Source organism: Synchiropus splendidus, chromosome 17 (genome assembly GCF_027744825.2).
Source record: "Synchiropus splendidus isolate RoL2022-P1 chromosome 17, RoL_Sspl_1.0, whole genome shotgun sequence".
NCBI classification, from domain to species: domain Eukaryota; kingdom Metazoa; phylum Chordata; class Actinopteri; order Syngnathiformes; family Callionymidae; genus Synchiropus; species Synchiropus splendidus.
In genome coordinates, this window is record NC_071350.1 from 18,080,919 (window position 1) to 18,103,293 (window position 22,375).

Sequence of the window (22,375 nt, forward strand, 5' to 3'; positions counted from 1 at the left end):
CGTGTTTATGACGACACGATGACGTAACCATTATACGTAGCAGAAAACACGCCGAAGAAAAAATGGGAAATAAACGATTTATTCTCAAAGATTATTTAGTTTTCTGATTATTAGTGGCCTTCAAAAGCATAAATACGAGATTATAATCAAAGATAAATCCTCGATTTATTTGGTACATTTCTACGTTGAATAAAAATGAAAACCAATCGTTATACCTTTTTACTTACATGTAAACACAAATTATTTCCTGAGCGTTTTTATGAAATAGTTTAAAAACATATTTGCAGTCACGTTTTTTTAATTAAAAAAATGTGCTTATTAAAACTCGGGTTTCATTTTATTTCATTCACTTCACAACTGTTGCCTGACTTAAACAAACAATCCTGGACAAAGAAAATAAACCACTACAATTAAAAAGTCCCACTTTATTTTCTTCATTTCCTCTGGTGGTTATACTAAAATTATTCACCTTTATATAACACAATCTTTTTCAATATACAAGTATTCAATAAGCAGGTTTAAAAGATCACAATGGCTTTGTTATGTCTGTGTTAAACAATTCCCGCCTCCTATTATATTAAAATATTTCTTACATAGTTGCTATGTCAACAGAGGCGCCATGACAAAACGTGAGCTCCCGTACAAGGCAATCACAGGATTTAATCAAACTGGGATTTCTCATAAATTAATCAGGGGTAGAGGAGAACAGTGATGTCACGGTGTGATGTTTTCCAAAGAGAGATGAGAACGTTTACTCTCACTGTCCGCCGACGACACTTTCAAGGCAACGGACAAACGCCGCCACAGACGACGCACATTTGCTCAACACATCGACAGATTCAAGGAACAGGTTTTGTCCTTCCGGTACAAAACTAGAGTGTTAGATGTTTCTGTAGACTCGGGGTGACGCACGATAACAGTCTCTGAGCAGACACACGTGGATCATCCTCGCCAACCAGACCTGATGCGCTCGCACACCCTTGCATACGTTTTAAGAAAGAAGTCTGTGCTTTGAGAACCAAAGCTTCTGTTCAAACTCAAATGTCCAGCAGAGACGGTGAAGAGAAGCAGGACATGGAATCGAAAAGTTATTTTAGGTCAGCCTGTCTCACCCCCTCTGTCTCGCTCACTCACACTCATACATATATATATATTTATATGTGAATAGACACTGGTTTCAGTGTTTTCATCTCCGCAGTTCGTCGACCAGATTATTTGGAGATTTGCTGCTGGAGGTGGAGCAGGAACTCGTAGTAGGACAGCGCAGACTCCGTTCGGTCCTCGATCATGTTCTGCATGAAGCTGGGTTTCAGCTGGCTCTCGTCCCTGAGGAACACAATCGGGCCCAGAGACGTTCAACAATCCCTACAGGATCACGATGATGAAAATGACTCTGACTCCCACCTGATGACATGTAGGGAAGGGTAAAATGGTCTCTGATCCCTCAGCCAACCGACAAACGCTCTGGTTCTCTGGGACTCTGCCGTGTCCAGTTCTGGGAGCAGATACTGTTGAGGGAAACAGGAACAAAGGTCCAATGAGCGGGAATCGTAGTCACACAAGGAGCAGAGCTCCATGCTTCTTTCTTAATAACCAGGCCATCATTTTGTCCTAGTGCACGGCAAATATGCTGGTTTGCAGTCGTAAGAAGCTTTTAAGGAGGACATTTTTTGAAGCAGTTATTCCACCTTATTCCATGACTCACTTCTTTAAATCACATGTTTAATCTAATGTAAGGAGAGGCTCGACCCAACAATTGACACAATAGCCTCAAACCTTTTATATTTTCAGCCTTTGAACTCAGATTATTAGAACTCAGAGGTGCAAACTTGAGCCAAACTGAGCCACTCCTTCCATTGTCATGTTTAATCTAAACACGATATGACAGAAAAATCTATATTTCAAAAATGAAGACGTTAAAAATGCATTTGAAAAAAATAAGAAAATACAATGTGATTATAAATATACTGTACATATAAAAAAGAATAATTGCAGGTGCCGCAGGCAGAGGGTTAAAAACGCAAGCACAGGTCACGTGACAGGTTCCTACCAGGTGTTCAGGCACAGCGGCGTAGTTGGGGACACCCAAGACTTGGGAGAGGAAGCTGGGGCTGCAGTTCCGTCCGACCCACAGATACATCACCTTTGAGAAAATCAGCTGGGATTAGTGAACTCAACTAGACGCCACTGAAAGCGAGTCACAGAACGTGTCCCACCGTCCCGGTGTCCATGAGGAAAGCCCCCTCCCTGCTCAGCTTCTCCACCGACAGCTGCAGGACTCTGGGCTGAGGGATGGTCTTGTCGTTGATGTTCAAGGCTCCCTTCACACGCCACACAGAGCTTCTGTTAACGGCTGGAAGAACCAGGATTGTCCGGCAGAGTCGTCTGCGCTTACCTCGTCCGTCAGGTCGTCGACCCGGTACAGAGCCGGGTGGATCATCAGCATGGCGTAGACCAGCGGCTGGTGCTTCAGCTGACACATGGCGAAGACGCGGTCGTCCAGGCGAGTGCTGGTGCCCGTCCGGAAAGCTTTCTGTGGGTTGAGGCACGTGTGAGTTTAAAGGAACTTGAACATCTGTGGCACAACAGAGTCGAGAGAGCAAAAGGTTCCGACCTGTTTGAGGAGGGCGAGGATGAAGAGGGGGAAGAGGCGGAGGCAGGCAGGCGCCAGCAGGCCCGGCTGCTGGATGGTCAACACGGACTGGCGGTACGACGTCAGCGAGTCAATAGCAGCGTTGGTCATGGCGTCTCTGGCGTCGCTCAGGCTGGCCGTCACTGACCGGTCCACCGCTAAACACACACCACATGAACCGGTTAACCAACGTCAAATTTTCATCAAGTCCCGCCGAGGACACTAGAATCCCAGGTCTGAGGCAAAACGATTGATTTTCTTTATTCATTTTAATTGATGACAATCTTCCTTCATGACTTTGCCCTTGTGTCATGTTTACAAATAAAGTAACGTCCTCCGTGTAAAAGATCTCAGTGAAGAGTGGTGCCGGCAACAATAGTTCATCCTTTCACTCTTTTCTAAAAGGCTTCTCTCAAGTCTTATTCTGTTTGACCTGGAAAGGAACTCGGGCACGGACTGCTGACTGAAACAGCAGGGCAAAATTTAAGTGATTTTTCTTTGATCTTTGCTCATCTCGATACATGGTTTTGTTTATAAGAAAGACCAGATGAGGAGAGAAGGAGATGCTTTGGATGTGTGTGAAGGGTCACCATATTTTGCAATACAAAGTTCATTTGCTTTCAAAGCCAAAAGGCAAACAAAAAGAAAACGGCGTGTTGGTTAGAGCCAAGCGACGTGTTCCCAGCAGCAAGATGAACTTTGTGGGTTATTACTGATGCACGAATCCAAGGCAGAGTGGTCCAAGTCCATGACAGGAGTTGAGAGCACGGTGACTCAGTTGGTGACTGTTGCTAAGCAACTGCTGCCACTCATCACCACCTGCCAGTGCCATCTGAGCGAGGTGGATGAGACCCTTCATGTGTAACACACTATTAAGCCAAATGGTGTCGTAGTAAAATCATAAAGCCATCAGGAGACAATGAAGAATAGAAATTATGACTCAAGCCTCCAGAATGTTTCTGTCTGATCACCCAGCGATTTGAGGACCTACCCATGCAGGCCAGAAGTCCAGTGATGGCTTGAACATCGGCTCCTGCAAAGATGTCCGACAGCGAGTTGACCACCGGGAGACACAAGGTGTGGACGCGGATTCTCCTCTCCCCTGCAGGACATGAGCGTCAGCCACACACAGACGTGTCATCGGCGAACGGCGCCAGGTGCCAGCTACCTTTGCTGGATGTGTAGAGCAGAGCCGCCTGGAAGGAGACGACCTGCATGTCGTCCAGATTCTCCTCAATGGACATTTGAACGGCGAAGCCAGCGTCCGGATTCACGTTAGGGAGAGACAACAGATCCGTGGAGCGCACAAAGAAGTTCCCGTGGAACGTGTGGATGGAGAGGCCTTCAGACAGAGCGGAGGTGAATATCTCTATTGTGACTTGAAGTCATTACCAAGAGGAGCTTCTCTACCTTTAGTGCAACGTATCCTCATGACAGCCTCAAAGCCAATCTTTCTAGTCAAATATCTCTTCAGATCCTTCTGGAATCTCTCCACCTGAGCAGGGTTGTGTTGGTGATGGTACGAGGGGAAGAAATGAACGCTACCAGCAGAGTATCTGGATATGCATCCTGTGAGGAAGAGCAGGAAGAGCAAGAGAGGATAAGACAAGGAGGCGAGCTAACCCGAGCCAGTGTGGACAGTCAGCAGGACTGACTAACTGGTGAGGATGTTTATACTCAAGTTCTCCTGCTTCAACATCATAGACTGTTTTTCCATCAACTTGGCCACAATCATGTCACTACTGTTTAATTTAGTCAGACTTTTTTGTTCCCTGGGCAGCGCAGGAGACGACTAATTCAGTAAAGCTCAACATTTCTAAAATCAAATGTAGATTTTAATGACAGTTCGACGTGCATTAGCAAGCAGGCTGCCCGCAACGCTTCAGCTGGACTTACCAAGTGATGCCAAGTCACAGTACTGGGAGCTCAGCAGGAACAGGTCCACAGCAACCTGCTGGCCGGAGCAGTCCAAAGCCAGCTTCTTATAAAAGTCTGTGGCGGGCGACAGGTGCTGGATGTCCTGTACCCACACACAACGGGGTTACAGACTGCCTTCAGTTCGTGAGGAGAAAAGACACATCCCTACAGGACAACTTGCCTTGGCAGACGCCCGCTGGTTGGGATCCTCCCGGGACTGCAGCGCCCCCACACCCAGGTTCGGCAGCTGGGTCTGGAAAACGGACATGCGCCCCCCGGTGGGCGACAAGAGCTTAAACGCAGCTTGCAGAGCTGGACCCAGGGCAGACTGTGTCTCCATGGTCTTCTGAAATAGTGTTGGTAAACTCTTGAGGAGATCCTGCACAAGCTGGAGAACAGAGTGGCATTAGCGAAGGAGTGTTTATTGAGAGGACGTTTGTAAAGTGAAGTTTCTCACCTCTTTGCATTCATTGAGGTTTACTAGAAGGCTGTCTGGCGTTGGTAAAAATACATCTGGGGAGCAAAAACACGGCTTAACTCAACAACCAAAACAAAGAGGGGAGGGAAACAAAGGTGAAACCTGCTGCCTCACCTTCGATGTCAGAGACGATGAGCATCTGCGGCTGAGAAAGACCCTCCTGGAGGTTGTAGAAGTGGATGGTGCTGTCGAACGTGATGAAGCCCACTTTTGTCCGAGAGTCTCCAGGAAGCCTGCAGAGACCGAACAACCCGTTCACACCACATTCTTCAAACTAAAGCCAACCACTGCTCGTACGCGTTGATGTTGTCCAGCATGGACTGGCAGAAGACATTCAGGTAGCCTGTCTCCACGGCATTGTGGGACACGTCCAGAAGGAAGAGATAGACGGCGGGCTGCGGTGGCCTCAGCTGGGGACGACAGCGGAGCTCATCAGAACACATTCAAGATAAAGGTCAAAGGTGACCTACCATGTATTCTGAAGGAGCGATGAACTCGATAGTGGCATTCTGGACTTCAGGTCTTTTGTGTGGCTCCCCGTACGATCTGCTGACTGGGTTGTACATGAACTCCTCTGGAACTACAAGCGGACACCAGCGGGGACCATATTTAATACATCAAATTCATGTGGAAACTTCCAAGTTCCATTAGCTTTTTGATATATATTCAATTGAACCGTCATCATGTAGCACTCTTGCACATACAGCTAATGCAAAACCCAATGGCAGCCACTGTCAGCATATTCTCCGTGAGTTTTAAGGGATAATTTGAATATTTAAACGATTTCAGGAATCTTGTTCAGCACAGTACACAAGTGTGCTGGATGTTGATCTAACAGGTTTTCACTCTCACTGTCCAGGTCTCGCTCACCGTCGTTGACCCGGTAACACAGGTTACACTTCCACCTCCTCTGGTCCAAGAAGGAGACGAAGGGGTTAATGTAGGTTCTACAGGAGCGACACCTGACAATGGTGCTGGACGTCACCACAGGAAGTTGCTGCAAGAGAACAAGACCACCTCCGTTAGATAGAATCCTAATTTGAGATGTGTTTTTAGCTGCCCTGCGCCTCTTCTATATCTAGTAAAAAAGATCCCAATGACCACAGTGAGTTCAGAATCCTCCACAACACTAGAGACGAGCAACATCAGCACAATACTCTGGTCTATGAGCCTCATGACTGACCTCACCGGTCATTCATGAGGATTCCTCTAAATAATGCCCTTAAGACACGTCCCAGCTGGAATAATTTGTCTCGGGGAAGCACAGCGAGCAGATCAGACAAACAAGACAAAGCTCCCTAATACACTGGACTGATGTTCGTCTCCTGAGCTTTGGCTGGGAAGCACCATAGTGAACAACTGTACCGAGAGGTCCTTAAAGGGGTGCAGCAGTAGGCCCAGAGGCATCTTGGCTTTGTTCAGCAGAGACTGAGTCTGTGGGATGCTGGTCAGCGTGCACCGGAAAACCCTGGAGGGACACCATTTAGGGAAAGGGTTTTCCATCTGTTTTCTTGCTTCACTTCAGTTATTCTTCAAAAAAGGCTGGAGCCAACTGAGTCTGGGTTCAACAGGTGACTCACTCTGGATGACAGTTGATCTTCTGCAGGTCTTGTGGCAGACATGGTGTTGGCGGTGGGATGGAGCTGGGGGGCAGAATGTTCCTCTCTTGGAGCAGGTTGACCACCCTGAGGGTCTCCGGGGTGCTGGACTGCAGACTCATGGCAGCCAGTGACGGACTCAGCTGCGACGGTCCTGGACCTCTGGATGGCTAGAAACAGACGGAACGGTGTTAAATCTGTTACGTCCCATGATGAAGACTATTGAACTCAACTCTACCTGGGGGTACTGCTGGGGGCCTTGAGGGTACGGCTGTGCGCCACTCTGCATCTGGGGCTGCATGGGGCCTCCGTGAGGGGCCTGGCTTTGCTGGTACCCTGGGGGTAAGGAGGGGTAGTGCCCCAAATGTCGACCAGGTGGACCAGGCTGAGGCGGGCCTGCGAGGGAAACGGAATTACACACTGTTGCAAGGGCTGTATGAATAAAATTCACCATAAAACACAATATCTCAACGATTATTTATTCACTTTTCAAGTGGACCCAATTGCAGCACATGACACGGTTGATCCACCAGAGACAGACGAGAACAGGATGAGATCAGTCTCTGAGATTAAAATGCTTGATTCCCATCTCTGAGAAACCACAGCTCTGGGTTCTCTTTCAGCTATGAATAATCGCCACATAGATGCGAGGGACACCACAGCATTTCACAGTGCTCACATGACTTTTCTTCTGAAGAGCCACAAAGTCAATGTCGAAATAAGCTTCTCACTTCAGACAACAGCCGTCCAATAGTTTACCTACTGTATAAGCGGGACGTTTTAGTTGGGGCTTACTAATATATTTGGGAATTAATAACGCAGAACCTGTGAGACAGAATTTGACATGCGCGAGGACGACGTAATAAAAACCGCCTCATATTTTAGCAATGTGGCTTAGTTCACTGACAGAACCACAGTGTGACCACTTCCTGAAATCATAACTTCTTAAAAGTCATTTCATGACACTGATTGATTTTAAGCAACCTTAGGTGCGCAGGTCCCACTGGGGATATCTGCTCTTCATAACGCATTCTTCATTACACCATCGTGCCACTTGTCTAAACAGCATCCATCACAGCCAAGCATCTGGGCACAGTTTAAACAGGTCTGCCGTTGAGAGTGAAAGATGAACTTACCCATCTTATTGTCAACATGGTTATAACTGCTTGGTGCCTGCGGGCCGTTGCCAGCTACAGTTCCTGTTAGAAAGCAAACACACCAAGTGTCAGAACACATTCCTCTCCTTTCACGTTCAGGATCATAACCTCGGGAGACGATATTCAGCGGACGCCAACACCCGGCATCAGCGAGTTCTCGCACCACGTGAGTGGAACATAAAATACATTCATGCACTTTCTGGAGAGTAAGAGAGTACAAGACAGTGTAGCAAGGAAAGCAGATGAGCAACATTTTACTGAAAACTAGTAGTTTCTGCTAAAAGCTAGGGGACTAGGATTCTTGGTGTTATATGGCTGTAGACTTTTACAGAGAGAGACAAGAACGTGTGGAGAACATTACCAAAAATGTCTCTTATTGTTACATGAAAATTAAGTACGTTGAATCGTGAAACTACTTTTAATTAAATACATTTAGTTTTAAAATGTCATAGACACACATGTGGAACAACACATACATATGCAGTATGAAATGGTAATATATCATATAGAAAGCTGGTTCTGTTGAATTCTAACACTAAATAAGAGTGAAACTATTTGTAAGTGAATCAAAATTCAGAGCCGTGAACCGGAAATGAGCTGTTCTGACGTCACTGGAGGAGGTGGATTCTATTGAATACCCAGTATTTCTTCTACTTATGGGCTGATGTAGATGACATGACACTTATAAGAGTCTCGGATCAAATGAGACACAGTTGTACCATGTGCTGGTGACTCAATAGGACACATGAATGAAAAATGCAATGAACACAGATGGGGGGGAAAAAGCACGATGACACAGACTACACGAGCAGCTACTGACGGATTAAACCACACCTGGACATTCAATATCCCCCTCTTGGACGTCTGGTTCAGTGGGGGACAGCGTGCTGTTGACAGCTGCCCCGCACTGAGCTGCCATGTGGGAGACAGTGGGGAGAGAAACACATGAGCTCGATCAGCGTGTGGAAGTGAAGCACTGATGACCATTTCCATAAATGGCACCCCGGACAAAAGTAATACACAGCTGTGGGGCTAAAGGGGAGCTGAAGGCCGATGTGTGAACGTGGGACGAGTCAATTTGGTGTGTGTTATACAACTGCTTTGCATCTGAATATGGATAGCTGAAGTTCTACAAAATAATGGCAGGCATTCTTGGAGTTGCTCAACAAGATGCAGCAGCTGGCGCTGAGAAATATATGGAATGTGTCTAGCTGTTCAATTTGATCTCATACTTAGTTTAGATTGAAGATTAGATTGAAATCTTGCAGGTAATAAACCGATAACAGATCAATAATATCCAACCAACAGCTTATTTGGTTTCACAGCAGGAGACAGAGAAGGAAACTCTCCACATTAGTGTCTAATCATTTTTCTGCCTTTTCTGTTTTTGTCTCAGGGTTCACTGCCACAAGTCTTTGCTACGTTACAAAAACAGGTCTTACCATCAGGCCGCACAGGCGGAGGGGTGGCGCTGGCCATCGGTGGCCCAGTAGGCGGTGATGTGGGTTTCATGGTGGGCGGTGGGCCGGTAGGTGGGGGGCCATAGGGAGCTCTCACAGGCTGATAAGTCTGAGGAGCCATGGGATTCACTGGCGGGGGTGCAGTGCCTAGAAGACAATGATCCTGTTTGAGTCTATAATTCAGTCGAAGTGACAGTGTCTAAATAACACACCTCGCCGGAGTGACAAGTATGTACTTGAAATAGTTATTACAAAGGTGATGGGTGCGACGGTTTAGAGCTGAAGACTGTTCAAGAATTTCAATTCATATCAGTAAAAAAAAAAAAAACATGAGAGGAAGGCACAGTATTGACATTTATATTGTGAGTCCCAATTACTTTGAAGACAAACTTCATAATGATGACAGTGGATAAACTGGAACCACATTTTGGAATTAAGAATTAGCTATAATTACTGTATTCAATTTGAAATACCCAGGGAACACATTCAAACTTTGGGCCTGACGGAAACAAACTTTCCCTCTAAACATTCTCACCAAGAAATACATTTTATTCTTCACTCAAAAAAATTAAAAGAACATAGGCTTTTACAGAAAGAAAAAGAAAAGAAAAAGATTTTCATTAGCGCCATCCGAGCCACTCCAGTTTTAACTTCAATAGTGAACTTTAAATAGCTGGCAGAAAATCTCCCAATAATTCTGCATGAACTTTGTACAAACACAGAGTAAACCAGTACATGTGCCTGGAAGGAATCCAGTGGCAACAATCAGCCAACATGATACACCAAGAGCAGAAGTCAAAGTCCAGCTCCAACAAATCAGCAGTAGATATCTAAAGCAGAGGTCATCCTGTGGTTTCAGATAGAAGACATTCATCAAACAGTGTGTGCGTGTGTGAGGACGACACAGTGAGAAAAAGAGGACTTGCTTCATCTATGGTGTCTTGGGAGCTTGGGTTGTAGTTCACAAACCAGTTACTACAGATGGTCAGCACGAGGCACGGCCATTTCAACACGCCTCAGAACTACCATTTCAATGTACTTAACACAAATGATGAATTAGTTGTTAGTCCACTGAAGTGAGTTGAGATTGCTGATATGAAACAGAATAGTACTTGGAAAAACTGACTTGAACACTTGATTAATAAGCATCTCATAAAAGAGACAGTTCCATTTATTAACGGAAATGTGGCTTCAGCGCGCAGCAGTCTAAATGGTTATCTTTCTTCTCAATACACCCAGCAGGAGATAAACCCAGCAGACTCCAGCTGCTTCACTTCCTCTTGATGTAACCAGTATCCTGAGCACTTCAAAACCAAACAATAGAGAGCCACAGCAGATCTATTTTCTGACGCCACAGCATCGTACTGTCAAAGCTCAGATCCGCTTACCTGGATGGGTGTACCCATGTTGGCTGGGTGGCATCCCCGGAGCGCTGGGCTGGGTGCTGCTGTAAGACACGGGTGGCGTAGAGGTGTACGGTGCAGCCTGTGGTAACGACGCCGTCATACTCGCTGGTGGCTTCACATGATTTGCCAGGGGGCCTTGCACTCCCGCGTTCATAGAAGGCGGCGCTGCATTTGGAGGATTTGCTGAGTTGTACTGCCATGTGGGCGCCATGGGCGGCGGCTGCTGCTGAGGATGCTGAACATTTGGGTAATAACTGCTGGAGGACACAGCTGGAGGGGGAGGGGTTCCCTGTGCAGGAGGTAGTCTGGGGCCAGGAACCGGACTGACAGATTGAGGAGGGGTATGAGACACAGGAGCTCCAAGTGGAGGCCTGGGCAACAGGTTCTGGCCTGGATAAGAGGAGGGGGGAGGGCCGGCTTGGTATGAGCTGGCAGGGGGAACTTGTTGGTACTGCCCAGAGGGGTAAAGTCCAGAGACAGGGGGTGCAGGAACTTTGGCTTGCATTGCATGGTAGGCAGGCTGGTGAGTCATCCCATAACCGAGCCCTGGATGCTGTGGTGTTCCCACTGGATTCTGAGATGGACCTGAGAATGAACAATGCTGACATTGAACTTCAGTTGAGCAGATTTAACAAGACCAAGAAGTCACAAATTCTCCACCTTTATTCCAAGAATAATATTTCAGACCCAAATGTGAGGGCTTTACTTGCCACTGCTGTCCTCTTAATGTGCAACAATGATGGATGGATTTGGATGAGCTTCCACAAGAACTCAGCGGGATGACTACTCAATGATGTAAATGTTTGTGAAAGCCCAAAGGCAATGCACAGAAAACGCATGTAATCTTTAACACAGACTCTATCGACTGAGCATTAGTTGACAAGTTAAAACATTTGTTACTTCTTTGTGTGGAAACAAAGATAAAGATTAAAACCCTCTCACATTCATCAAGTGACCAACGAACTGTTGTCCCACAGTATAATCTCTTTACTCAGAGCATGAATAGCACTCTTGTGACTAGGTCCTTCACCGGTGCGAAGAAAGAGTAGAAGAGACCAAACAACACTAAAGTGCAGATTACAACTTTGGAATAAAGTCATGAAGCTCAAGTATTTTAATGTAAACTCCCATTCAAGAATTTTGTTGAAGAATCAATGCATTTTTTCAATAGTCGAAGGTGTGGAAGTGCACAAATGTCTTGACACTGTGCAGGTAAAGATTGCACTATCAGCAAGTGTACAACTCCTCACACTAAGTATTACACAACTACCTATAGACTCCACAATCCATTTAGTCCACTGGTGTGTACAGAGAGACTGAGGTAAGTCAGTCAAATGGGATTAGAACACAGATTTCCTCAACGAGCAAAGCTAGACAAAGAAGCGTAATCCAAGTCAAATCTTTGGCCGGTGCAATTATGCTGTATGAATTGTAAGTTTTCAGTTTTAAAACCTGTCTTTCAGAACAGTACAGCATTAGATTTGCAACATTCTTTTATCCACAACTGCAACTCAGCAGTGATCTCTGTTCTATCTCTTTAAACTGCCTATCTGGATTATGTCCAATGTGCCACATGGGCAGTGTCAAAAATCTGTGACTGAAAATTCTGGTGCTGGTTTGAAAAAACGGACTCCTCAGTTCACATAGCGGGTTATAGTAAGACGACTAGTGAGTGCCGTCCAAACGACATTGCTTGGGTTTATAAGCATAACTTTGCGAAGAGCACCTGCGCCCCACATCATCACCACAACGATGCCAAAAACTCTTCTTTCCTTTAACAACAAACTTAAAGAAATATGCGATATGGACACAGTGATGTAAACAAAGCGATAGTCCCTGGTATTCCAAGGCACCGTTTGTACACGTCTTCAACTTTGGTAGTGTACTTCCATCTGCTTTTGATCATAAATATATTGCAGCTTGTCAATCTAACCCGAAAGCAAACGAACACAATCGCAGCTCTGAGGTATTCGACTCAATGTTGACCGACTGACAGACTTTTAGCAGCAGCAGAATCCGTTAAAGGTGATTTACAATCAGTATTTCAGTCAAAGAGTGACAGCAACTGTTGCTAGTGCTAGCTAGCCTTAGCCCCTAGCTGTTCTCTTCTTCACAACCACCATTCTAAACAGTCATTTAACTTACCGTTCGCATAGGTTTGCCCGTTCCCAGTCCCATTCTGAGAGTTAAACCCGGCAGTTGACATCTTGAAATAGACACCAGGATCTAATTTAGACGTGCTTGGTAGGCGCCTTTAGCTAGCTGCGTCTTTAGCTTGCGACGCTGACGGAGAGAAGTTCAATAACAGCGGCGTCTGGCGTGGCGTCACTCGATCACTCTCGAAGTTATGAAGACGATCCTGGATCTTTCACGCCTCCATGGCGACAATTTAGACTCCGTGTGAACTGCCTACTCGGGCGAAACGACAGGCCTTGTCAAAGTGTGAGACAGTTCTCCTCTTTCGCCGGAAGTTGGGATCACCCAGCAGGATCAACGTAAAATGCGTCGGGCATGCGCAGTGTGTACACGTGGCATTTCCTCCTGTGCTCTCGCCTTTTCGGTCGTGTGGAAACAACAATCAAGCGAGTCCTACTTGATTTGTTTTCTCGGTTTTGACCCCCTCTGGGCAACTTCAAACATTCATACATCAACAAAACTATGAATGTAGAGAAAGAGATTGTGTTTAAAGAGCAATCAACTGACCATCAAATACCCAACATATCCATACATGGCCTGATAATCCACACTGGTGGGCAGTCGTCCATGTGACACCTGCATATAACCCTTTTTTGACAATGTTCTGCATTTCTGATCACTTACTACTGCTTCCGGTGACATGACAGGCATCCAATGCATCTCAACTGCAGACACTAGCTTTTCTCAGAGCAAACAATTTCAGCTCCTCGCTATGGTTTTTACAGGCATGAAGGTTTTGACCGAATTAGAGAGTTTGGCCCTGGGGCAAAGTTCTCTGATTGTGTAGCAACATTTCTGAAAAGATTGCTAACCAGCTGAACAATGACAGAGTAGTAGCAGTAACAGTTGTAGTAGTGTATATTTTACATTTAAAACTTTTAGAATAAAGAAATAATTCAATAACTTACCATTGTTTTTATTTTATTTGTACACATGTTAAGAAGGTAAAGGTGTAAATAGTACTGACCTAAGTCATATGAGAAAATAAATAAAAAGAGGAATGACAATAATAGTACATATCCAAAGACAATGACATATTTGAATCGCTTTTATAAACATATTGATGAATATAAAATGTGAAAATGTGAAAAACAGGAAGAAGTGAATATGAAAAGTGTAGTGCAAGGGAGAATATTGAAAGCTTAGGCTATTTCACCCGAGAATCTGAGAATAGCAAAAATGGACATTTTGCGAACAAGTTTCATAGCCGGAATCGTTTCGGTGTGAGACAAACAGGAAGCGGCTGCTCTGAGTTTTTGGGAGTAGTTGGACAGCCATTGCAGTGTCGTGGCTCAGTAACAAAACACGAAACAGGAGGAGACCTGACATCCAACAGGCTCACTTGATCCCCCCTCGGACCCATTTACATGACCAGCGTGGATAGAACATCTACCTAACCAGCCCTCACCTAAACTACAGGTAAGAGTCCGGAAGAGCCGATATTTCGACGTGAGACGGATCTTTTCTGCGGTTGAGCCCGGCTGCTAACGAAGCTAAGTTAGCCTCGCTAACAGTAAACCACAGCGGCGAACAACCAATCGGGTTGGTAAACCAAGTCACCAGAAAGCAACTATTGGCACTTATCGCCGGGCACATTAGTTAAATTAAGATCTATAATTGGCATTAATAACACGCATTCTTAGAGATGGTAGTCAGCCGCTAGCAAGTTGTCGCTTAGCCTCGGTAGCCTCTCGGTGCAACGTCGCCGCTCCGAGTATGACACGTAACTCGTCCTGTTAGCCCACTCACCAGCCGGCAAAATAACATTCCGGGCCAAACGCTGGACACGAATGTGTCATTATTTGTATTGGTGGGGCTTCGTATTACTCCAGAGCCGAATCGTTTTGGCTTGTTAACGTCAAATTCGCAGCAATTCCGCCGGTTTGGTCGCTGATATTGCTGAGAGAGAGAAGCGCTTTCGTGGATCACCCTCTGCCGTCCTGTGATGTTCCAGGGCAGAGGAACTGGTCCAAGGTGGAGTGCATCAAAATAACGGCCTCGAGTAACTTAGTTTTGTTGTTCATACCAGTTACGCGTCGGAGTTGTTGATTGAGTCTCAAGCAACGCTATCAGTTCAGCTCTTACGTTAGCAGCCGCAAGATACGTTCCTCACCTCATATTACGTGAAATCACATTTTTGCGCAAACATTTGCGCTATTGACCCATCGAAAAGGGCTTACTGCAATCCTTAATTCTTCATGAACATGATATTTTTTGTCTGTCTAGGTAAACTTTCTATTCACCCAAAAGAAACAACAAATTGCTTTAGAGCAATGTTGATATAATCTGTCTAAGTGATCAATAAATTCTCTGTGACACTGAAAAAGAGAGTTGACCTGAAGATCCTGCAACACCAACAGAATAACTTGTAAAACGTGAAGCATTTTTCGGCACACTCCAAAAGTTTTGATATAATTAATCCTAGTGTGACCAGTAACTTTAGATTTTGGCTTTTCCTTTATTTCTAATATATACCGTTAGAAAAATCTCTTTTTCTTAATGGCCATGTGTTGAAATTTTTCTGTTTGAAAGAAGCTCTCTCATGGATTTTATTTACCTCTATGTATGTCTGTCTTGGATTCAAGAAATCGTGTCAGTCAACTTGAAACGTCATGGGTGCAAATTTGTTCTCAGGAGGCAACTGGCTGACAGGATTTCCTTTTTTTCTGACTTCCTTTTCTTGTCTTGTAATTACGTCAAGTTGCCGCTCCTAATATGGTGTTATTACAACATAAGAATTTTGATGATGATAATAAAGCAAAATGAGCTCCGGTGTCAGAACAGAATAAAAAAATGCGGATTGTTTTTCTTTTGCTCAGAGCAGCAAACTCTTTTCCTCACGTGCAAGTCGTCTGTTTCTGCCAGGCAGGAGCCTTCTGTAGCAGAGTGGCGCTGCCGTGGCTGACGTGTAGTTCAGCTGTATTTACGTGGACTTGACCTTTGGCTCATTATGCTTTGGAGTGTTCTGTGCATGTTGTGTAATTGAGGCAAGAGGTGGGCCATCCTATCGTTTCCTGAGTCTCTGTGTGGGGTTGTTGAGGCTCCTCGGCATTAAAGGACTTTTAGATCTACACTTTAGCATTTAGATCTTTGTTTTAACTTGGGAGATGTGGTTGTGAGGTGCAACATTGAACCGAACTGCTTGCATTGTAGTGGGAAACTTTGTGGAAGCGTTTGAACCCCAGATAGATACGAACAAGGTCGAGACAAGAATACTCTGTCTCCTGTGGCTTGTCGCCTCTGGATCACACTCCTTAGAGCTTGTCACATCTGTTCATCACTGATTTGGAATCACACATCAACAAGATAAGAAACTTCCTGAATGTCGAGAGACATTAAATGGGTTTAAAAAATAATACTATGCTAGGCAGGGAGGGAATTACAGCCTCGCTGGAAACAACAGTGACAAGAATCTTGATCAGATATGGTGATTGGTCTGACTCACCAGGCTCAGGTTATTATTCTTATCAATCTAAGTAGCTTAAAAAGTAAAGCTAAGGTCACTTGTTATCAACCTTCTCTTACTTTCATAGTGTGTTGTCTCTTTCTATTTAAGTCAAACCGTTCCACATCAGCGTGTTTTGTTCCAGTTATTTTTACAATAAATACATGGTGGATGTGATAAGAAATGACGAGATAAATGGTTTACGCCTGTTAGCTGATAGTTGAGTCATGAATTAATACCTGTCAAAAATGGTAATTAATGCAGCTTCATGATGATGTCTGCATCCATGTGTAGACATGTGTTATCAATATGAATGCTATAACCTTTTTAATCATCAAATATTTCCGTTTAATGAAGAAATAAAATGAAGTATTTCCGTTTAACGAAGGAAAAAAAATCCTATTAACCATGAGCTGATCTTTTTATTCACTGTTTGTGTATTTGCTCTGCAGTTTAGAGGCAGCATAAATTACCGTCTTGTTGCTTAAAATTGTAAACATTTCTAATGACCTGAAGCGATTTGAACATTTGAATACTTGACACTTGGCTCACTAGCCAAACTTGTGCCTTGGATCTTAGTGTAATGGCCATTCAGGGTCGTATGGTTACATTTAATGTTTCTTTCTGCTGCTTTTCAGGAACGACTGTGGAGATGTCTTTCATATTTTCCTTTATCACTAACAGCCTCAATGGTGTACTACAGTTTTTAGGTAAGTAGTGAAAGTTTGTTCCTTTCTTTTTTGTGTGCTCTTAATCACTGACAGAGTAGGTGAAATATGAAAATAAGTTCTCTGAGAGCCTTCATTATCTCATTGGGTATTAGGAAACCTAATGTCAAACACTGTGTTTACATGGCTGCTTGCTTATTCACGGCCCTGCTTGAACATCTCCTCGGGGTTCTCTGGTTTTAACAGCCGGTTATACCAATGATGTTCCATTTTAGACCGTACATCTGTATTCTGAGAGCAACCTGTGGGCCCATTGTGAGTCACTGAAATGCTCCCTTGTCATGTGCCTCTCACCGCCTTTTTGCTCCAGGCACCATCTTTGACCCACCTAGGATGGGTCCCACCAAGCCACAGCGATGAAATGATCCCACCTTTTTGGTGACAAAGCTAACTTTTCAGTGGTTTCTGCAGAATGATTGCATGGGCCTCCGGAGCCTTGGTTTACTTCCATGCCCAACTGTCTTTCCTGTTCTCCCTGTTAGACAGGTCACTGAAGCTCCTGTGACTAACCTTGACGCAGCGTATACCTGACTCACTCCAAAAACTGATGTGCAACGTCCTCTGTTTAGAGAGAAGGACGATCCTGACTCCTCGTTCTCTTGATTTGTAATAAGAACTTATGCTATGACTTCATTATTTTAGCAGAAATATGATGGACAGAGCAGCTCCAGTCGAGAAAGCAGTCAATTGACTCTTTCAAGTCTCCTGTAAGCTATGAACTGGGCTTTAGACCAGAAAGTGGATCAGAGCTGTGGGTTAGCACATGCACATTGGCTTTCTGTTTTAGGAGTTGGGTATAAGGCAACTCCAGAATATTGATCTATCTCTGGAGCTGTCTTTGAAATGCTGCCACCAGGTGGCCAAGAGCAGAAGTGGCACACCCTGCCGTGTCAGGGATGAGGACGTGTCTTGCGGTCGACCAAAAGTATTTCCACTAATGGCCCTATTAATTTGTGGCATCTGATTGTTTGCTTTGTAAATAGTAATAAAAAAAAGCTATGCTTAGATTTGTGTAACGAACCCAGTTTTGGTAGTGAATGAAACTTGGAGCTGAAATGATGGCAGCCTTATTTCCAGAAGCAGTTGGACTCATTGCTTGGAAGTCGTTTGTCAGCTGAGCAGTCAAAGCTCAGCACAGAGATGCGCCCTCTGACAATCTGTCTGCCTCTTTTGTTTCAGGCCTGCTGAAGAAGTCTGGCAAGCTAGTATTCCTCGGCCTGGACAATGCTGGCAAAACGACACTACTGCACATGCTCAAAGATGACAGACTGGGACAGCATGTGCCAACATTACATCCCAGTAAGCGGCTGCAGTAAACACCGAACTGCACTCATTGGTGTCTGACCTTCAGGGCTGTTTTGTATCAGCGCATGAGTCTCACTGGTGATGAGGAACGGCAGCAGCCGCCGCCGATTTAAGTTGAAGATTTGTAATAAGAGGCGGTGGTGTTAGTTTTCCACAGCTTTAGACGCCAGTTTTGACAAGGTCCTGCTGAGCAGCGTTGGTGTCGAGTCCAGTCTGACGGTCTGTTTTTGTGTCCTCCAGCCTCGGAAGAGTTGACAATTGCTGGGATGACGTTCACCACATTCGACCTCGGGGGTCACGCACAAGGTGAGGTGTTAAAGTATCAAGTCAGTGTCGCCATGTCACCATGTGTGAGCAGAGACTGACGGCGTCTCTGTCGCCAACAGCCCGCCGTGTGTGGAAAAACTACCTCCCGGCGATCAACGGCATCGTCTTCCTGGTGGACTGTGCCGACCACACCAGATTGGCCGAATCAAAAGCAGAACTAGATGTAAGTACTGGGGTCAGTCAGAGCAGAGTTTGACTGCTCTTTGGTGCGTGTAGTTAAGAGAGTTAAATATTCCGAGGAACCGCAATGACAGTTTGACCAAGGTGTTCAGGGCTAGTGGGAGTGTGAAGTCCTGTTTCCACTGGAGCGAGCCCTGAAGAGATGAGCATGTTTGACCTGCTGTGTCACATTGCTGCTTCCTCAATGAAAAAAAAATATGGCAAACATGTCAGTTTAATAATCTTGCTTCATCACACTGAATAATAGAGTAGCAGATGGATGTCTGAAGGTCTGTTCTGAGTCTGTGCCGAGGTTACCTCAGGGCACGGGCGCCACAGGTGAAGCAGACTGACCGTCGCTGATGTACGTCATGTGGCGGCCTAAATATTATGACCCCTGCTGCTAAGACAAGAGTTTTTATATCAGTTCTAATTCAGGCTGGGACACAGAGTCATTTCACAAAACTGTTCTGAATATGAACTTGTTTATGTTCATCTTAACTTTCTTTCAGAGATTTTTGTTTGAGTGCTTCAGTTCCAGGCACATAATGAAGGTGTTTAGAAAGACCTCAGCATGGACACACAGGACTGTTGTTCTGTGCTCTTCTGCTTGTTACTGATCCTCTTTAACTCCACGGTCTCCAGTTCTCTATAGTGTGACGCGCCCCTCCTGTATCACATCCCTTGCTTCTTTATGGTTCCCCTGGTTTACTCAGAGTCACACGTGATGGGGTCCCCTTGTTCTGAAGGTTGTCCAAACACGTCAGACCCGCTGTCGAGTTTCCTCAGTGAGTCAGCGAGTAGTGAAATGTCTGAGGACAAACGTTCTCTCCTGCCTCTGGTGGCAACAAGATTGTTCTGATCCTGAATCCCTGCTGAGCACAATGGACAACGGTGCTGAGCAAGGCTGCCACTGACTGCTGTGCTTGTTGGTGTCAGTGGGTTTTAGTGCCTGAAATAACATCAAAGCTGCTCCCGCCACAGTGTTTGAGCGTGTTACAGAGTAACACCAGAGTGTGTTCCATCTTCCCTCTCAGGCGCTAATGACAGACGAGACCATTGGAAATGTGCCTATTCTGATACTGGCCAACAAGATCGACAGACCTGAAGCCATCAGTGAGGAGAAGCTGAGGGAAGTGTTTGGACTCTATGGACAGACGACAGGGAAGGTGAGTGGACCTGTCCGTCTTCTGTGTGTCCGACCTTTCTCCTTTGGTCGAGGAGTGCAGCGTGAAATAGGTCGACTACTCTCCTTTTTTAAAATGCTTTTTAATCCGAGAGTGGATTATTGAAACAAGCATCCGGAGATTAAAGTCTCTTATTGAACGTCTTATCTCTGCTTGTTTGTGTAGCTCAGCGTCTTGTGAGCTCGAAAGTACTCAGGATTTTACTCCAGTTTGAGAGTATGTGATGTTTCTCATGGAAAATCACCTACAATAAGCCGTAGAAAACAAATATGGCGGGTGATTTTAATTCATACGAGTATCGACGTCAGTTTCTCTTGGGTCGTTGCCTATATGAGGGTGTTTCCTCTTCTTGGACCATTTCTTGGTACACTTTGCCAGGGGTCACAAAAGCAGGGGGGATGATGTGTGTTGGCACTGCTGGTTGGACAGTCCCTCACTGTACACCTCACAAAAGTACCAGCTTCTGCGTCGTGTTTTTTCAGTCGCGTCGTGTCCGTGTCTCTCGCAGGGCAACATCCCCATGAAGGAGCTGAACACGAGACCACTGGAGGTGTTCATGTGCAGCGTGCTGAAGAGGCAAGGTTACGGAGAAGGCTTCCGCTGGCTCTCGCAATACATCGACTAAAGCCGCGGCCCGCCCCAGGCAAAGAAGTGACCACGACGACGACACAACAGACGACATCAGAGGGCTCGAACCCCAACCACTCGAGACGCCCCCGAACCATCATACTCAGCCCCACGTTTGGTTAAGCAAGTTTGCCTCCACCTCCACAGAAACCAGTACAACCTGATCCCAATAGACTTTTATTGGTCGAACATTTGGTTCTGCACCTACAGCCTTCATAACTGTACGCGCGCGCACACACACACACTCTCGTTTTCTGCTCTTTTCTCTGAGAGAATAACATGATTCCACGTTTAAAGGTGTTTGATTTTCAGATGAATGAGTCTTTTCTATATTGTGTCAGTTGGTCGCTGCCCTCTCTCTCTCTCTCTCTCTCTCCCTCTCCCCCTCTCTCTCTCGCTCTCGCTCTCGCTCTCTCTCTCTCTCTTTCTGTCGTTCTCTCTCGCCGTCTGTAGAGTGAGACCAAGCATTCTAAATGTAAATCTGTACATGATTCCACTGGTACATCCCCAACCCCTGACGCCTCTCTCTCTCTCTCCCTTAATCAGCTCATTTTGTGCAATGAGAGCGCTCCATAGTTGTATACATGGCAGTACATTTTTAACATCCATTCACTGTATTTAATCGCATTTTTACATGATCGCAGCTGAGCCCAACATCAACGTGGCTGTTCGGGTAATGTATTAACGGACCAGTACATTTATCATAGTCCTTCACCAATTAGGTTTTTTTTTGTTTTGTTTTGTTTTGTTTTTTTTTGGGGGGGGAGGGTTGTGTGCAAGATGAAATGTATTTTGGTGCTGACCTCTAGTGGGTCGGCGCAGTAGGATCAATTGGACCGTCCGCCCGGCATGCAGCGCTCACCTGGCTGTAGCAAAAGAGATTTTTATGAGAGGATATTACTCCCGGACAGGTACTCCGACTGTGCGTAGATGGCACCACAGACGTTTGTTGCAAACAAATATTCAATCTAGCTTCATGATTCCACGTAGCGGAGAGTGACAGGAGAGAACCTAGTGACCAAGCGCAGGTAACCACGGCCTCAGTCCCCCAGTGAGCACTCGTTCTTAGACCAATGCCGCCTATCAGAGAGGGACCATGAATATATGAAATGTACTCCGACATCGTACATGGATATTGTATCTATAGGTGACATCCTTTGATCTATGTGCATTACCAGATACTATTATGCATGCCTTCTTTTGATTTTTTTTTTGTTTACTATATCACAATGTAACAAGAGGAAGATGCCAAAATTTACAAAGGATTTTTTTTTTTAACAGAATTGAGAGTAATACTCGCTGTCCCGATACCTTATAGTCTATTTCATTCCCTCATGAATACACAATGAGCTGTTCCAAAAATAAAAACAAAGAGGTGGGACTTGCTGTTCTTCATAAAAATGTAATAAATGTTTGCAATGAAAAAGAGGCTTTTAACGTTCATCTGTCTGACATCGTGGGATCATGATGCTGCGATGTCTGACCTCACTGTTCTCGCTCCACCCGGGGCTGTGCATGTCAAAGTGTAAGAGTAAGGACCGGAGCCCAGGCAGCAGGATGGAAATGCTCTCCTTGTTTTTCAGGCTGGAATCAAACGGTTAGTGCTTTATTGTATCACCGATTGATATTGAAGTTCAAATACAACACTTGAAGAAAGTCATGTGCTCAGCACAGGATACAACTATGAAGAGGAAGTGGGTTAATAAGCAAAGGCTGTTGGGATAGGCTGTTGTAGCACACCCAGAGTCACTGC

At 45.3% G+C, this 22,375-nt stretch overlaps 2 protein-coding genes across 3 annotated transcripts; one reads left to right on the forward strand and one right to left on the reverse strand.

Moving 5' to 3' along the window:
- Positions 1 to 405: 405 nt before the first annotated feature.
- Positions 406 to 13,138, reverse strand: sec24a (SEC24 homolog A, COPII coat complex component). Of its 2 annotated transcripts, XM_053847820.1 has the most exons (24): positions 12,794 to 13,138; positions 10,631 to 11,233; positions 9,225 to 9,389; positions 8,617 to 8,694; positions 7,762 to 7,824; positions 6,864 to 7,021; positions 6,608 to 6,795; positions 6,393 to 6,495; positions 5,898 to 6,024; positions 5,498 to 5,607; positions 5,325 to 5,437; positions 5,142 to 5,260; positions 5,007 to 5,062; positions 4,731 to 4,937; positions 4,529 to 4,652; positions 4,043 to 4,201; positions 3,801 to 3,974; positions 3,624 to 3,734; positions 2,615 to 2,790; positions 2,396 to 2,533; positions 2,217 to 2,321; positions 2,051 to 2,143; positions 1,405 to 1,508; positions 406 to 1,326 (listed from the first exon to the last, which is right to left on the reverse strand). In XM_053847820.1, the coding sequence occupies exons 1-24, from the start codon at positions 12,852 to 12,854 to the stop codon at positions 1,212 to 1,214; spliced, it is 3,450 nt and encodes a 1,149-aa protein (XP_053703795.1). In that variant the 5' UTR covers positions 12,855 to 13,138; the 3' UTR covers positions 406 to 1,211. The 2 variants fall into 2 exon arrangements, with proteins under 2 accessions (XP_053703795.1, XP_053703796.1); XM_053847821.1 differs by lacking the exon at positions 8,617 to 8,694.
- Positions 13,139 to 14,094: 956 nt separating this feature from the next.
- sar1b (secretion associated, Ras related GTPase 1B) lies at positions 14,095 to 22,013 on the forward strand. The gene is made up of 7 exons (XM_053848021.1): positions 14,095 to 14,263; positions 16,928 to 16,999; positions 18,197 to 18,316; positions 18,563 to 18,628; positions 18,709 to 18,812; positions 19,846 to 19,977; positions 20,504 to 22,013. The coding sequence occupies exons 2-7, from the start codon at positions 16,942 to 16,944 to the stop codon at positions 20,618 to 20,620; spliced, it is 597 nt and encodes a 198-aa protein (XP_053703996.1). The 5' UTR covers positions 14,095 to 14,263; positions 16,928 to 16,941; the 3' UTR covers positions 20,621 to 22,013.
- The last annotated feature ends 362 nt before the right edge of the window (positions 22,014 to 22,375 follow it).

Bases quoted from the DNA above. Each gene is read 5' to 3' on its own strand.
- sec24a (XM_053847820.1), bottom strand. From the start codon at position 12,854: ATGTCAACTGCCGGGTTTAACTCTCAGAATGGGACTGGGAACGGGCAA. The intron at 7,022-7,761 runs GTAAGTTCATCT...TTTCCCTCGCAG, and splicing joins CCATGTTGACAATAAGATGG to GCCCGCCTCAGCCTGGTCCA. The intron at 5,261-5,324 runs GTACGAGCAGTG...CGGTCTCTGCAG, and splicing joins ATGCTGGACAACATCAACGC to GCTTCCTGGAGACTCTCGGA.
- sar1b (XM_053848021.1), top strand. From the start codon at position 16,942: ATGTCTTTCATATTTTCCTTTATCACTAACAGCCTCAATGGTGTACTA. The intron at 18,317-18,562 runs GTAAGCGGCTGC...TGTGTCCTCCAG, and splicing joins TGTGCCAACATTACATCCCA to CCTCGGAAGAGTTGACAATT. The intron at 18,629-18,708 runs GTGAGGTGTTAA...TGTCGCCAACAG, and splicing joins CCTCGGGGGTCACGCACAAG to CCCGCCGTGTGTGGAAAAAC.